At 30.7% G+C, this 15,235-nt stretch overlaps 1 protein-coding gene across 8 annotated transcripts in view; it reads left to right on the forward strand.

The window, feature by feature from the left end:
• Window positions 1-15,235, forward strand: part of LOC134710604 (centrosomal protein of 170 kDa protein B-like) — a 65,630-nt gene that overhangs the window by 15,689 nt on the left and 34,706 nt on the right. For 7 of the 8 annotated variants that reach the window (XM_063570983.1, XM_063570979.1, XM_063570980.1 and 4 more), the window contains 4 exons: window positions 5,933-6,022; window positions 7,092-7,170; window positions 8,237-8,370; window positions 13,634-13,904. In XM_063570983.1, the coding sequence (XP_063427053.1) occupies window positions 5,933-6,022; window positions 7,092-7,170; window positions 8,237-8,370; window positions 13,634-13,904 (574 nt within the window). Of the gene's footprint in view, window positions 1-5,687; window positions 5,773-5,932; window positions 6,023-7,091; window positions 7,171-8,236; window positions 8,371-13,633; window positions 13,905-15,235 lie in introns of those variants that run through there. The other variant, XM_063570987.1, reaches the window with a different exon arrangement.

Below are 15,235 nucleotides of genomic sequence, written 5' to 3' on the forward strand. Positions count from 1 at the left end.
TTGGTACAAGTACATATTGTATAAAGGAGGGTGGTATTAGGGTATCTGATATAATAATGTATTGTAAGAGTTACATGTTCCAGTGTCTCAGATCCAAGTTAGGAGCCTCGTTGGTGTTTGTTCTTTTTTGGAATTCTGTGTTGATCGAAGATCTTTGATAATCTTTGTTAGATTTATTACCTTTCTGTCTAGACTTGGAATGATTTAGAGCTTGAAATTTTTTATAGACCACTGTCTATTAGAAAGACTGACAGTCAACCACCAGATGTCTTTTGGTTTTTCAGGTTGTTGGTTTGCTGTTTCAATTTTGGTATACACCAGTAAGCCACTATCTTCTTTGGTGAATGTTGAAATTGCTATCAGTCCTTTTCTTAGTATTATTTTCTTCTTTTGGGGTTTTTCAATAAATCTATTAGAAAAATGGAACTTCTTATGACAGGATATACTTATTTTGACTTCTTTATATTTACTGTGTAACACTGATGGTACATAGTCTCTTAAAAAACATTGCCTGATAACTGGTACTTTGGAAACACTATTTGTTCAAACCAAATGTTCTGAATAAAAGTTTTAAGAGTTCAACACGAACCCAAACCCATACAGTTAAGAAGCTGTATGAATGCTAGCTTCAAGACTAATCGTCCACAAAGTTTGGGCAGAACAATTAAAATGAACGAAATACTATTTACACATACTTCTATTTTCACACACATTCAAGAGTGTTCCATTCATATCTTTGAATTACATGTATAGAAACGTGTATTATGTATCCGTAACTGTCTACCCCACCCATTACTACTGTTTGCGTAAGACCATGTATTGAAAGAATTTATTTCCTAAGTCAAACTTGTTGGATAAACATACATGGTTTTCACGTTATGTATATATTTATCTTTAAGACCATTTAAATTATTGTCAATTTATTTATCGAGGAAAGTTTTTTATTATTCAAATTAAATAAGCATAAAACATACAAAGGATAGGTTAAAATAAATGTATTCCATTTAAGCCAGCTTTAAATTTCCATTATGGTCTCTTTGTGCCAAGTAGTTAATGGTGTCAGGATGATTAAATAGAAAGATACCTTGAGGAACTGTTCAGAGTAACATTTGATTTTAGTATATGAACTATATATGCAAATATAGAACAGTAATAAAAACTCTTTTCTTTTGCCTTGGGGTTTGTTGGTGCATGTATGGATTTTTCGTCATGAATAAATAATCTGTATCAATATTATCCCATTTGTTTTGAAAGAGAAAACAATCTTCTTTTTTTTGTCATATTGTCTAGTTCTATAGAATAATATATGAATATGCATGAAATATTTGCCACTGGAGATTAAACAAACTATAAGCAATCATTCACCTGATCTATTTTATTGATCATTTTATTTTTCATTTACTTTGAAAAAGTTCTCTTTTATTGGATAATTTCTGTCATATTGTCTAATATATACTATAAGTACATGTATATGCATGAGATATTTGCCACTGGAGGTTAAGTATAAAAAGGCCAATCAATCATACTCAATTTTATTTGATTAATCATTTTCTTTTTCCATATAATTTGAAATATCTTTTTTCAGTCTTATTTGGTTAAAACAAAGGTATATGAGTACATGAACTATTTGCCACTGGAGATTAAGCAAACAATAGTTAATCATTATCTCTTATTTTTTGGCTATCCAAGGTATATGAATATGCATGAGATATTTGCCACTGGAGGTTAATCAAACAACAATTGATCATACTGTTGATTTTATTTCATCTGTCATCTAACTGGATTACCCTTCTCACTATTAATGTCGTCAAGTTTTTTACTTGTCTATCTCCCCATTAGTTTGTCTGGCTCTGAGTATTATCCCATATTCTTGTCTACTTAGCACTTTTACTTCTTGTACATCTTCACAAGTCCTTAATGGATTGCAAGTACATAACTAGATTACAAGGTACTAAATAAATAGCACTTGCAGTATGAAAAGTGGTTCTTTCAGTAGGAGACTTAGAACTCATTTGTCCCTTTTTATCTACTATGAGATCATAGGTTTAGAAATCAGATATGAATTGGTACAAACTTGAAGAAAATACACACATGGAGCTCTAATACTGTGAATTTTAGTTAATATTGAAAGACTTTTTAAAATATCTGTGGCTTAAAGTAGATTCAGGGAAAATAAGTCTGTCCTCTTAAAATAAATTTTCAGAAGATGTATAAATAAAGTTGTTTCAGTCATATGGCTTCTACTAGTACTGGATATTTAGGGCCCAGTTGAAAACCTCTGTATGATTTATAACATTAGAAATTAAGAAGCTATGGTTACATCTCCCACCCAAATTGTTGATTTGGATATTCTTTAATGTTTTTACATATCAATTGGATTAATAAAAAATATCTGGTTTTGGATGTTTCCAGTGAAAATGATATCCTGAGGAGCGCTCCAGACTCTTTAAATTAATAAAGTGTTATTTTCATATTACTGACAATCAAAAACTATTGGTAGTTGCAAATTGAGTTTCAAATAGTTATGCACTGGTAGGACAAGTATATCATAAAAAAAATATATTGATGCTGAAACTTTAAGGGAAATATTGTACTTCTTAAATCTTACTTACTATTGTCAGATATGACATTAAGAAGATGAATTACAATTTTTCAGCATCATGTTCCGAAAATAAATCAATATTAATATTACAAAAGAATTCACTTCATTTACTCTAAAATTCAACACGTTTTTCATCTCTACGCCAAAGAAATTAATTTCATACATTTATCTTTGGAAACCTACAAACATCATTTCTATGACAATCCTGACAGTAAGATAATTTGCCAAATTAACTACAGGTGTTAGGGTTTCTTGTTTTTTGGTTCAGTTCTGTCTGTTCTGACAGTTATATTTTAAAAATACATTAAAGTTCTAAAAAAAGTTTAAAAAAGTAAAAAGGAAATCATCAATTGTCATTAGTTCACTTTAAATGTTTGTTTTGAGGTCGGAGTTTAGAGAAAATTGATGGAATCAAGAAATTAAAAAAAAGGTTTAGACATATGGCTGACTTCATTGATATGATTTAACAAAGTTCTCAAAATTGAATATTTCTTAACTTTTATATTTCAGCCTTGATTTATAGTTTTTTTACAACTTTATATTTATTGGTGTATGAATGACTAACAATATAGGAAACATCATGGACGAACGACAATGAAAACCCTCAATAGCAGATAAAATAGAGAGCTGTGGTGTAGTGCATCAGACTACTAACACAAAGGTTCCTGGTTCGATTCCCATTCGCGATGAAAATTTCAGGAACTCAATTTTTGGCTCTCCCATGACACCATTTGGGAGAATGGTCTTGAGGAAAAGATGATAGTCCAAGGGGACGATAAATGGCTGACCCTTGTTAAGAGAGAGCCATATCTCTTGCACGTTAAAGACACCCTTGTAGATTTCGAAAAAGAGTAGGCTTATGCCGCTACAAGGCAGCACTCGCAAAGTGGAAAGGGATTTATATAAGTTGCAAAACTTGTTTCCCAATCCACTATAAATAAATATGTTTAAACTAAATTCAATAGCAATATTGACCAACAAACTTGACCTAATAGTGTGTAATAAGAAAACAACTACTGGCATTAATCTGAAATTATTTGGCTATCAAATTCTCTTTTAGGATTTGCCCAGGCTGTGGGACTTCAGACTGAGTTCAGAGAACATTCCATATATAAAACTTGAAATTGATGGGCTTCTCTAGAATTTGCATTTATCAATGTTTTTCAGCTTTCCCATTTACTTTCTAAAAAGAGACTATATGTTTCTCCTTTTAGTATCATATCCACTTCATAATCACCTCTGGAAATATGAAATGTGTCTAAGCTTAGCTAAACCCCTTGCTACGAAACATATGTATAAATGTTGTCCTCACAGAACTCTACCACTAATAAACATATTCATATTACATAATGTTTTGTTGTTGCAGGGAGAATTTTTGGATTTAGATCAAAACTACTTAAACTTGTGAATTTGCCTAAAATACAGAGAGAAAATTCCTATGCTGCAGTAAGGAGGTTCACACATACACTTGTATACAATATTAATTATCAGTCGAGCACTGACTTCTGACCTAACAAACTATCATATAATACTTACTACATGTTTATTACTTGTTTACTATCTTATTATTATTGCATGACATAGTATTCCATTTTCTTTCTGGCATGATTTTTTTATTTGTGAATTTTGGCAGTACCTTCTTGAACCTTATCTTGACGAGATAAGACTTTTTTTTCTCAAAAGTCTGATTCAGTTTTTACTTTTTTTATAATTGCATCTTGAAAATATACAATACAGTCTTTGTCAAAACATTTTAACTTTTTGAAACAGAACAGAAACAAGTGCCAAGAGTTTCTTAACTTTCCTAAAGAATTTATAAAATTTAGGTCATCATTGAAGAAGAAGTCTGTGGAAGAATTCTTTACTCAATTAGTGAGCATTGCAAATATTACACATGACCAATTAAATTGGGGCTTTCAACATGATAAAGTAAAAATGTGTTTTGATGAAAACTTTGAAAAACAATGCTAACTTTACATGTCTTATTGAACAAATTTTCTTGCAAATGGTGATTTGGGTTAATTTATCAAGATCTTATTTAAAAAAACTTTAGAAGACTACTGTAGATCTGTATAAAATTAAAACAGATTTCACAAATTGCAAGAAATTTTGTTGACACATTTATTATTAATGCTGTATAGATTGTGATCTTTTGGTATTCTTGAAAAAAATGCAAAATAAGCCAACTTAATCAGCCTGTTTGACTCCATACTGACATTTGATAAAAACATATTTTGTTATATATTTGTTACATTGCATTTAAAGTTTAATTTTCAATGATTTTTGCATTCTTCACTGTATGTATTATACAAGGCTTACATATATAGGTCACTGTGATCAGTATAAAATTTTACTTGTAACTAACATCACTTCAACATTCTATTACATTGGCATACTCAGTATAGCATCTTCCAATGTGTTATATCTAGTATATATGGAAACTCTAAAGTTTTCAGTTTTCTTTTAACTTCATTTTGAGTCTTTGAATTTTTACTTTTATCTAAAAGAACAAAAAAACAACAACATAAGGACATACACCAAATAACATTATAAAAATTAGACATATAAAAAGCAAGTGAGTGTGACTCAAATGAAAGATTTATGATGGAATGATACAAATTATTAACTTTTGGTTGTAAAATGTCCAGCAGCCAGTATTTCAAATTCTTGACAAGAACAAGTTGACAATGTATCAACTGGCATGGAAGTTGGAGGGACAGATGATATTGACCAGAAAATAGATAATAAGTTTGATCAGTAAAGTTGACCTTATCAGACCACCTACGGTCCCACCCAAGAGTTGTTGCTCTTGTTCTTAAACTTGCCATGAGTTAGAAAATGACATTCTTTCAACACATACTTCTTTACTTAAAAACTGAAGGTGGTTGATTAGGTATGAAACAGTAAACATGAAATTTTGGTATAGCTGATGAATTTTATCTGATTATTCTTCAAACATTTAACTCTCACTACAGGTGATCTACATAATACTTTAATAGAGAGAATACATGTTTAATCACATTTATAATCACAACGTAAATAATTGCAGTGCAGTGGTTGGATGAGGTAGACTAGCTAGTAACATGATCAATGCCATACTTTGATGTGCGATATTCGAAGAAATTGTGTTAGATTTATAAGATTGACTATTAATTTATCGAAGCTTACAGGTATATTAAGGAGCCGTATTTATGTAAAATGAAAGCATATTTTCTGTATATATCTTGTGTCTGCCAGGGATGGATATAGTGTATAGTTTTAGTACCTGATGTCACGATGAATGGGTGGATTAAAATTGTAGACTAGTAATTGTGACATTTTTCTTTTCAGTCACAATCCGTGGACAAACGACATGCTGTGATAACGTTCGACCATTACCTGAACAGGTTTAAGATTAAGGATCTAAGTACAGTTAACGGGGTAAGATTTTTATTCAGCAAATATTTTTTTGTTTAAATAAAGATGATAGATAAGCCTTAGTTTGTCATATGAATGTTTAATTTATATTTTCTAGAATTAGAGATTGTCAAGAAATATAAATGTATTTTTTTTATACACTTTAAAACTTTCGGGTTTACTTCTCAAATTCATAAGTTTTTTATCATCTTCAACAATAGATAGTCTGTACCATATTAATCAAACCTATTGTTAATTGTTCGTAGTCTTGACAAAATGTGAACAATTAAAAAAGAGACCTGTCCATAACACTAAATTCTATTTCATCAACCTACAAACCAGAGCATATGACATCAGTTGTATATATACACAGTATAAAGGGGAGGGGGGGGGGGGGGGGGGGGGTATTGATCTTTTACTGATGGGAAGTGTCAAAAATTTTCAATGCAGAAAAAAGTCTTATCTTTTATTTTGATAATTATGGATAAAGACTTTTTTGCAGGATTAAACTTTCAGACGCTATCATATATAAGTTTGATACGATTTTAGCACACTAGGAAGTGCTTTAGAGATGAATAAGCAAAATGGAAAAACCTGATTTCAGACAGCAGCACTTTAAATACATGAGCACTAAAGCATGACTTTTTATGTACATATCCTTGAATATTTCAATGTTAATTGTAAATATTCATGGCAACAAAGTGTTTTATATATCGTAAAGAAAACAAACACATTAAAAAGATTTATGCTTTTTCAATTTTTTTATCATTTTTTTTTTCAATACATTAAATATTAGGGTGTACAATTCAAAACAGTTATAAATTTGTTTGAAGAATGAAACTCAATAGGTTTTTACATAAAATAAGTTTTTTGCAGTTTCATGTGTAAAGATTTTTAATGAACCATGAAGATATGAATTATTAACCAAAATGTTTACCTCAAGTAGGTTTTTTTGCAGTTTTAACTTGGTTTATGATTTTAAATGAACTACTTACGTACAACCATAAACAAGTTTCTCATTGTCAAATTTAAATGAATATGCAATTTATTAAAATGTTTATGTTTTTCAAAATAATGTGTTTATTTTTTGTAGACCTATGTGAATAACATAAGGATTCAGGACCAAGAATATGTCACCTTAAAACATATGGACTCTGTCAGACTTGGAACTGATATCCTTTTTATAAAACATATGTCATCGTTTCCATGACATTGGAAAACAATGAATCATGGGATTTTATATCGAAGTATACAGGTAAATAGTAAACTTTGCTTAAAACAGTTGGAACTCAATCTAAATCATGGTAAACATAGGACAAGAGATTTTCATAAATTTTAATTTATTTTATGTAGACGGAGAGAAAAGTGAAAATATTCTGATAATTAAATAATCAGAATATTTTCCAAATAGATGGATTTTTATGGATAAAATAATATATTGGAGTAATTAGACCAGGCAGATTGCCTTATAGAAAGTTTGAGGGTGAATTTGCTAGCTTACGCATGTATCAGAAATAGATGCTTACTAGTTCATGTTTTGTTTAGCTTAAAGACAAATATTAAAAAATCAACATTATTCTAATATATTCAACATGTATTTGCGAATATGAAAGCTGAAAAAAAAAATTCATGACACTAAGCATCTACTTCTGTATATCCTCTTGAGTATATCCTATGTCTCTTTATATTGTGATTAGGACCTCATTAAGCTTAAGTGAAAACATAATAGTTGATTTGAATTTTAACATGATATCATATGGTGCTCTAATGATGTATTTAGCGAAGAATCTAAGTTCTGAATAAGATCCACAATAGAAATATTGATGTTTTTCAAATGAACCGTGATTAGATCACCCGGTTTCCGAGATGGAATGTTTACTCCTGGCAGGTCATTATGATACTACCTTGCCCTTAGAAGAAATGAAGCTAGTATTTGAGGCGTTTTTCCTCTATATCTATTGTCATTTTATGTCGATAAATTGAAAATCATTTGCAGCTTACAATATTATAATGACCACGATAAATGATGTCAGCCGGAAAAATTAGTTTTCCCAGCTATGATGTCATTTCATTTGTCATAAAAAACAGATGTTACCACGTTAAAGTTATCAAACTGATTGTTGTAAAACTTAGAAAGAAATAAAAGTGACTAATTCTTCATATTTACTTTGTATCCATGTGTTTCGTATAAATTTCGGTAAAAAAAAATGGATATTTTTCTCCTTAACACTAACTAACATTCTATGGTTTACTACATGGAACAGATCGAAGAAAAATCAGCGATAAATTTGGACGATGACATCAACATTCCTCCCCCACCTACAATGCCGGCCTGGGCAACAAGAGAATTAGCATCCTTAGCCGAATGTGAGGTAATTTATCTTCGTAACTTCAATACGGTGAAGGTCATGACCAAGTTTTACATGACATTTCAGCCAGGGCTTTACTACATACCATATTAAACTTGTTTTTAAATTTACTTACTGGTTTAATCAATTGTAAATTTTGTATATTTAAACCATTGTTAAATTTTACCCCTCTGCTTTTTGTACACAAATGTATTAAACACCTGGGCCTATATCATTTACTGGTTCCTTGGTGTTACGTAATACCAGTTTTAATATACATGTATAAGAATTACAAATATAAGATAGCTACATAACTGGGTTACTATAGAATTTAAAAAAAAAATTATTAATTAGGTACCGGGCATGGATTTATTGTGTTGTTACAGCTATCCAGAACCCTGTCCCTCTCTATAAATATTTCTTTGGAACTAATGGGTACAAAGATATTTAAGAGTGTTCCTCTTCCCTTACCCATAACTGAATTTCTTGATCTACCCATTAATGAATTTTATTGTGCTTGTGTGTAGACTATTTCACTGTAAAATATCTTCTACTTGTGAATTATAGTTGTTATGCCATGATAGATTGCTGTAATAAGTTGATGGGTTCCTGGTATATCTAGAATTTGTGGTTTTGAGCTTCTACAACTGGTGCAAAAATTCTGTATCTGTTGACTGCATTATACCTTGGTGTTGTTGTAATGCAAGAGATCTGGTACATTGAACGATCAATTATTAATTGATTAGATATTTTGTAATTGTCTCATGACATTGAAAAGTCTGTCAATCAATCAATCAAGTTATCAATCTTTTGGGATCTTCTTCATTATTATCAGCAGCAGTCATACCTAACTAAACTCAAAGTCAGGAAGTATTTGAGTTATTGTTGACAACAGATCCAAATTACATGTTGAAATGAGTAATATTATGGAGGTATGGGCTGCCTTACAAAAACAGGTGTAAATTCTCTTTCTCTCAGAAGACTATCAGAACTAATAACAGAATGACATATATCAAACATGAAGAAGATTTCCCCTATCTTATCAAGACAATTAGTATGAAATATAGTTATTTATATTGACATTTGAACGAGGAAGTTTAATAGGCATGCAACATTGCAAGATTGAATGCTATACAATCTTAAGATATATTTGGCAAGAGGTGAAAGTATAAAGATATTATATAACTTCTTGTGAAATACCTTTATAACTAAGAGAAGATTAAGTGCTCTTTGAGAGAGGATTAAGTACTTTCAGCTCACTTTCATTTACTGGTAGCAATCTTTGATACAATATTACAAGGTGTTAAACTTTGGCTGTATTTTGATATGAAACTTTTTCTATATGACTAGCTTAGTTTTTTCCCTTTTACGTTTTCACCAGAAAGATACAGATAATCATGGGGTAAGGGGAGGATACTGTTCAACCTGTCATATGTTTGTGTGCTTGATCCTGTGTCAGGAACCTTGTCAGTTTTGTATTTTGTGAGCTTTTTTTGGCAGAATTTATGGCCAATCAAGATTTTCTTGTTTATATAGATAAATTAGTGTATTTTGTGTTATCTGTCCACTATTTGAATAACGACTATTTTGGAACATTTTGGAAAACTATATTTTAACCTTGGGATGTCTTTTGGGTGTGGTGGGATTGCTATATCTTAGATATTTGTCCCAACATTTACTTTTACAGAGGTTAGCTGATTTTTTTCAACCATACACTGATCAAGAAAAAATAGGTGAAAGACAATACTAAAGGGAAATTCAAACTTATAAGTTGAAGAAAAACTGACATCCCCATGTCAAAAAACGAAAATACCCAAAGACAAATAACAGTACACAAAACACAACATAGAAAACTAAATACTTAGCATCATGAAACCCACCAAAAGTCTCTAAAAAGAACTTCCTTAAAATATTGCTATTTTTTATCATTTGATGCTTGTGATTAACACATATATAGGGGGAAATTGAATCTAATCAATATGTATAAATATATAGGGTACATAGTTCAACAACTTTTGAGGTACAGAATACTGGTTTGTCTCTGACTGGTATAAGTAGAACATAGAATATAACCACATGTTTAATTTATAGAAGTATATAACCACATACATAATGTAGACATAGGTTTTACCTGTCTGATGTATTATTGATCAAGGATTATTTACCTGCCTTTTGATTAAAGGTATTCAGGTGTAAACTTTCTGAGGCCGAACAAAGTTCTGCATGAGAGTAAGAATGACGTGGATGAAAGAGGTGCTGTTGTTTGTACTTTAAATAGGTTCTTCATTCTATTCTATTGTGAATTATCTCAAATCTTCTGGGATGAATAGAGCTTTGTCAATATTTTATCAGTTTATAGTATTCTTTATAATCGGGACACATAGAAAAACAAATACTGTGAGAAGATGACATTACTAAGTACACATGACCTTAATATTTTTGTGGGTGAAAATTATGGTTTAGAAATTTTGTAAAGAAAATATTATTCAAAAAACGCTTTGACCATCCCCTCAAAAAGTTTTAAAAAAAATTGAAGATACAAGAAGATGATTTAAAGTGCAGAAGTTTAAATCTGCTTTACCAAAAAATAGAGTAAAGTAAACAAAAATCCTTGCTCAACATCACAGTAGCTCATAACATTAAAAAATAATATGACTTTTTATTGATCATAAGTTTTATTGAAATTTTCTTGACATAACTTTTCTTGGAAGATTTTTTCTAAAATTATTTGCTAGTATGTAAAATTATTTAAATGGTCAGTATAATTTTATTACATGACCTTGACTTGATGGTGTCAGACTTGTCTGACCTCAAGCTTCAGTTATTTGTTTTTATTATTTATCTCATCAACATCTACTCCATATATTTTTATACTCTAGGCCATCAACTTCATCATAAATACTAATTTCAATTAGAAGTCAGTTCATGGTCTACAACTTAACCCCTGGTGGATGAGACTTTCATTTGTGAACATATGGAAAACAAAAAATATCTGTATTTTAGTTTAAAATGTCTATCTTATAGTAAGGTCTAGCATGAAGTACTTGTTCCAAATATTTTTTTATGGATGTCAGATGGGACAAAGTTTCAAGTTGATGTACAAAAGGGGAAAATGCAATCTGTAACCATCTATGAATTTATTTAACTAGTATACATTTACTAGATTGAGTTGATTATTTGACAACTTTACATTCTTGTATAGATGAATAAATTTACATAGAAAGTTCAAGGTAGATGTAATATGTAGGCAAACCTAAACCATTGTCAAACAACTTTTAAAGGATATTGCTTATCTGTAAAACTAATACCTATGTATTGAACATATTAAAGACAACCATTGTATCAACAAAAAATTTTATTTGTAGATCATTTTAGGATTTATCAATGTAGAATAATTGCCTTCTAAGCTTAAAAATTTTAAGAATATTAAATTTAAAATTCTTGAGATTTTAAATATGTAAACTTGGCAAGCTTTCTTATTACTAACTACAACAATTAGATAATAAATATCTTTATCACAAAAAGTAGGTGAAATGTACTTTTGAAAGGGTGGATCCAGGGGCCTCTGAATGGGTGGGCTGAGCAACCCTTGTGTGGGAAATTTTTTGTTGATTTATATATATAGGGAATCACTGAAACATGACTGGTGTGGACCTCCTCTTAGGGCAGTCAGTGACCCAGTGGTCCCTTTCTGGATCCACCACTGAAGGGGTGTATTCTATTTAGAGGGAGGGATACACGATATATATAAAGAAGAATTTTAAGGCAGTTTCAATGTAATGGTCTTTCATAAAAGTATTTGATACTGTTTCAAGGGAGATAACTGTCAACACAAGCATTGTGTTCTTTTGTTAACTTAAGTACCCTTTTAGAGAGAAAGATATAAATACTGCCAGAAAAGTTCAATGGAATTATAAGAAAACAAAATTTAAAGCACAAAATGAGAGAAGAATTGAAAAAGTATTAAAAAGGAGACAGTTTGTATAACAATTTTACCGAAACTTGCACTATGCCTTACTTCTATTACAAGCCTTTCTTTATGACCTCAGTGGTCTAGTGGTCTAAGTAGTTCATCTTGTCTACAGTATCACTAGCTTGTCAACATTAAGGTTGGGAATTTTAAACCTGCACATGTCAGGTGTGTTTGACTGGTATCTTTTATTATGACTGTTTTTCTTGCTGATGCTCCATAGTCTCCCTGATGGTTTCTGGTAGTTCCAATTTCCCCAACAACAAAAATCTGGCCAACATGTTAAATTCAAGAGTGCTGAAAGTCTTGTTAAGCACCAAAAATCATTCAATCATATATTGCATTTCATTCATTCTTCAACAAACAAATAGAAGTTTTTAACGACCTTGACTGGCTATACAGCCCTTGCACGGTCGGGTCATTCTTTATTTTATATGTCTGCTTATATGCGTTTGATATGATGTATTTTTTTCTGTACATAATATGTCTACATATGTGAAATTTTTCCTTTTACAAAACTTCTAATGTGCCATTATTCATTCTATATGTTACTTGCTTGCTGCTATTTTATGAAATGTTATGCCTAGCTTTGCAAATCTGCTGGTATAATGATATTTTCATTCCTTATGTAAAAAGCATGTTTTGTAAGCTTGCTTATCTAATGATGATTCCTTTTATTACAAGCCTGCTTTTGAAGGAGTGTATATTCCTATACAACCAATTATGGTAGGTATTTTACACAACCAATATTGTGCTAATAGTTTGCATCTTAGTATATTTGTATTTTGCATTTCAAAAAAGCAAAAAGTGCTTATGTGGTTTACCAATCATATGAAAATGAAAAAATGAAAATGACATAAGCTTGAATATTTATCTGGGAACTGATCAAAATTCATCAGTTGAAGTTGATCGAATGACTGATGACTTTTTAATTATGAAAAACTAGAAAATCAGCATGAGGAAAAATCATATGAAACATTCATTGCCAAATGTCTAGAAAGAAGATTTAACTTGCACTTTAATTTGATAAGCCTCATGATTCCTATGTGATGATTTAAAAAAACGCACAATTAAATCGAAATATAACATTTTGGTACATTTCTACCCCTCGTGTCCAGTAACCTACATTACACCTCTATTGCATTGTTGCAGGCTAGGTGATGGTTGCTTGATTTTCTATTCAATCTACTTCCTTCTGCCATAAAAAAAAACATTTTCTCAAATATGTAAGAAGTATAAGTGTCACTATAGACTATATACAGCTATTAACAAGTATGGTTGAGAATTCAATTGTGGATTTGATTTTTGTCATTTTAGGGCTGCATAGCAGAACAGAAATTATGTCACACTTGTGGAGGAGAAAGAAAAGACGTTTATCTAGAAGAGGAAGAGGCTGAGGATGAGGTCCACATTCACACAAGTCATCACAGAGACAAGACAAAAGATTCCAATACATGGCCTCGAAAGAGGGTCAGAAATACTCAAAACATTGCCACATTCTTCCCTGATAATAGTAGTTTTGATGATTCTGAAACTGGTCACAGAATATTACGAGGTGAAGGCAGCATACCAGAAAATCTTCCTCCAGGTTAGATATTGCTAATTTTCATCCTCCTAAGAACCTATATCATCCTACTCACTGAGTTGTTCCTTGGACGTCAGCTGAACTCACCAGTCACAATGTTTCTGGTGAAGTTAATCTCTTAACTATTTTATCACATGCTAATGTTTTTTGCTGAAATTTAAAAAAAAGGTGGGTGGGTAGCGGTTTAACTATTATAACTGGATAAAAGAGGGTCAGTAAGAAATCAATTTGACAACACACTAGTTACACCATATTGATTATTAGAGATCACTGTTTGAGCTTTATACAAAAGACTTATATCACAGATTCACAGTGTTTGTTCATATTATTAAGCCAAGATCTCTGTTCTGTATACAATATATTGAAAATAATTGTTCCATGCCAGATGTGATTTTCTAGCTTATCATCTTACTATTTAATGACTTCCTGGGTCCATGCCTTGGTTATGAAATTCTTAGACTAGTACTTTATTTTTTGTTGAATTCAGCATATTTCAATGATGAAAATTTTCTTTAAAATAAATCTTGATTAAAAAATGATATATACAAGTATGTCAACAGTTTTTCTTTTGAAATGAATATTTCTACTGCATTTATCAGATGTTTGTTGATAAGTAATAATGTTATTGTTCTAGTTAAATTTACAAGCCTTAGAATCATTATCCTGTGAGAGTTTGAAGGTTGAATCAAGAAAAATATCTCAGATTAACTTGAGTTAAAGTTATACTCCCTAAAATGTGCAGATAATTCTTGATAAAACTGTGTATACTTGACAACTTGCAGGAGAATACATTGCGAGTCAGTCTAAATGCCTGGGTATCTTTTGGTTTGTTTATGTCTTTGGGTTTTGTATGATTGATGAATAAATAGTTACTGGTATAGATAGCGCAGTTAGAAAAAAAAGGCAGACAATACCAAAGGGGCAATAAATATTATTTGTAAAAATAAATAGACAATTTCATGGCAAACAAACAAAAACAATGACAATAAAAACAACAGTCTAGAAAACCTTTTCAGAAACTTATAGACTGAGCAACACCAACCTGAAACAAAAATGGGATTTGATCTCAGATGTCTTTTGTCAAATAAAATGTAGACGGATATTAAAATTCATTTCTATAGCGCTATGTCATTTATTACAGAAAATTATCATTTGATTTTTTGTACTTTGACAGATTTAAGCCTTTATCAGTTTAAGAAATGGTGCATCCAATTTTATATCACTTTACATTCCTAAAAATCATCGTTTTGCCAATTTTATCTCTCTGTAATTTGCATGTATGCCAAATAGAATATTTGCACAACATGCATTTTGTAATATTTTGCATGTATTAC

The sequence above is a fragment of the Mytilus trossulus genome, chromosome 3 (genome assembly GCF_036588685.1).
Source record: "Mytilus trossulus isolate FHL-02 chromosome 3, PNRI_Mtr1.1.1.hap1, whole genome shotgun sequence".
Lineage (NCBI taxonomy): Eukaryota > Metazoa > Mollusca > Bivalvia > Mytilida > Mytilidae > Mytilus > Mytilus trossulus.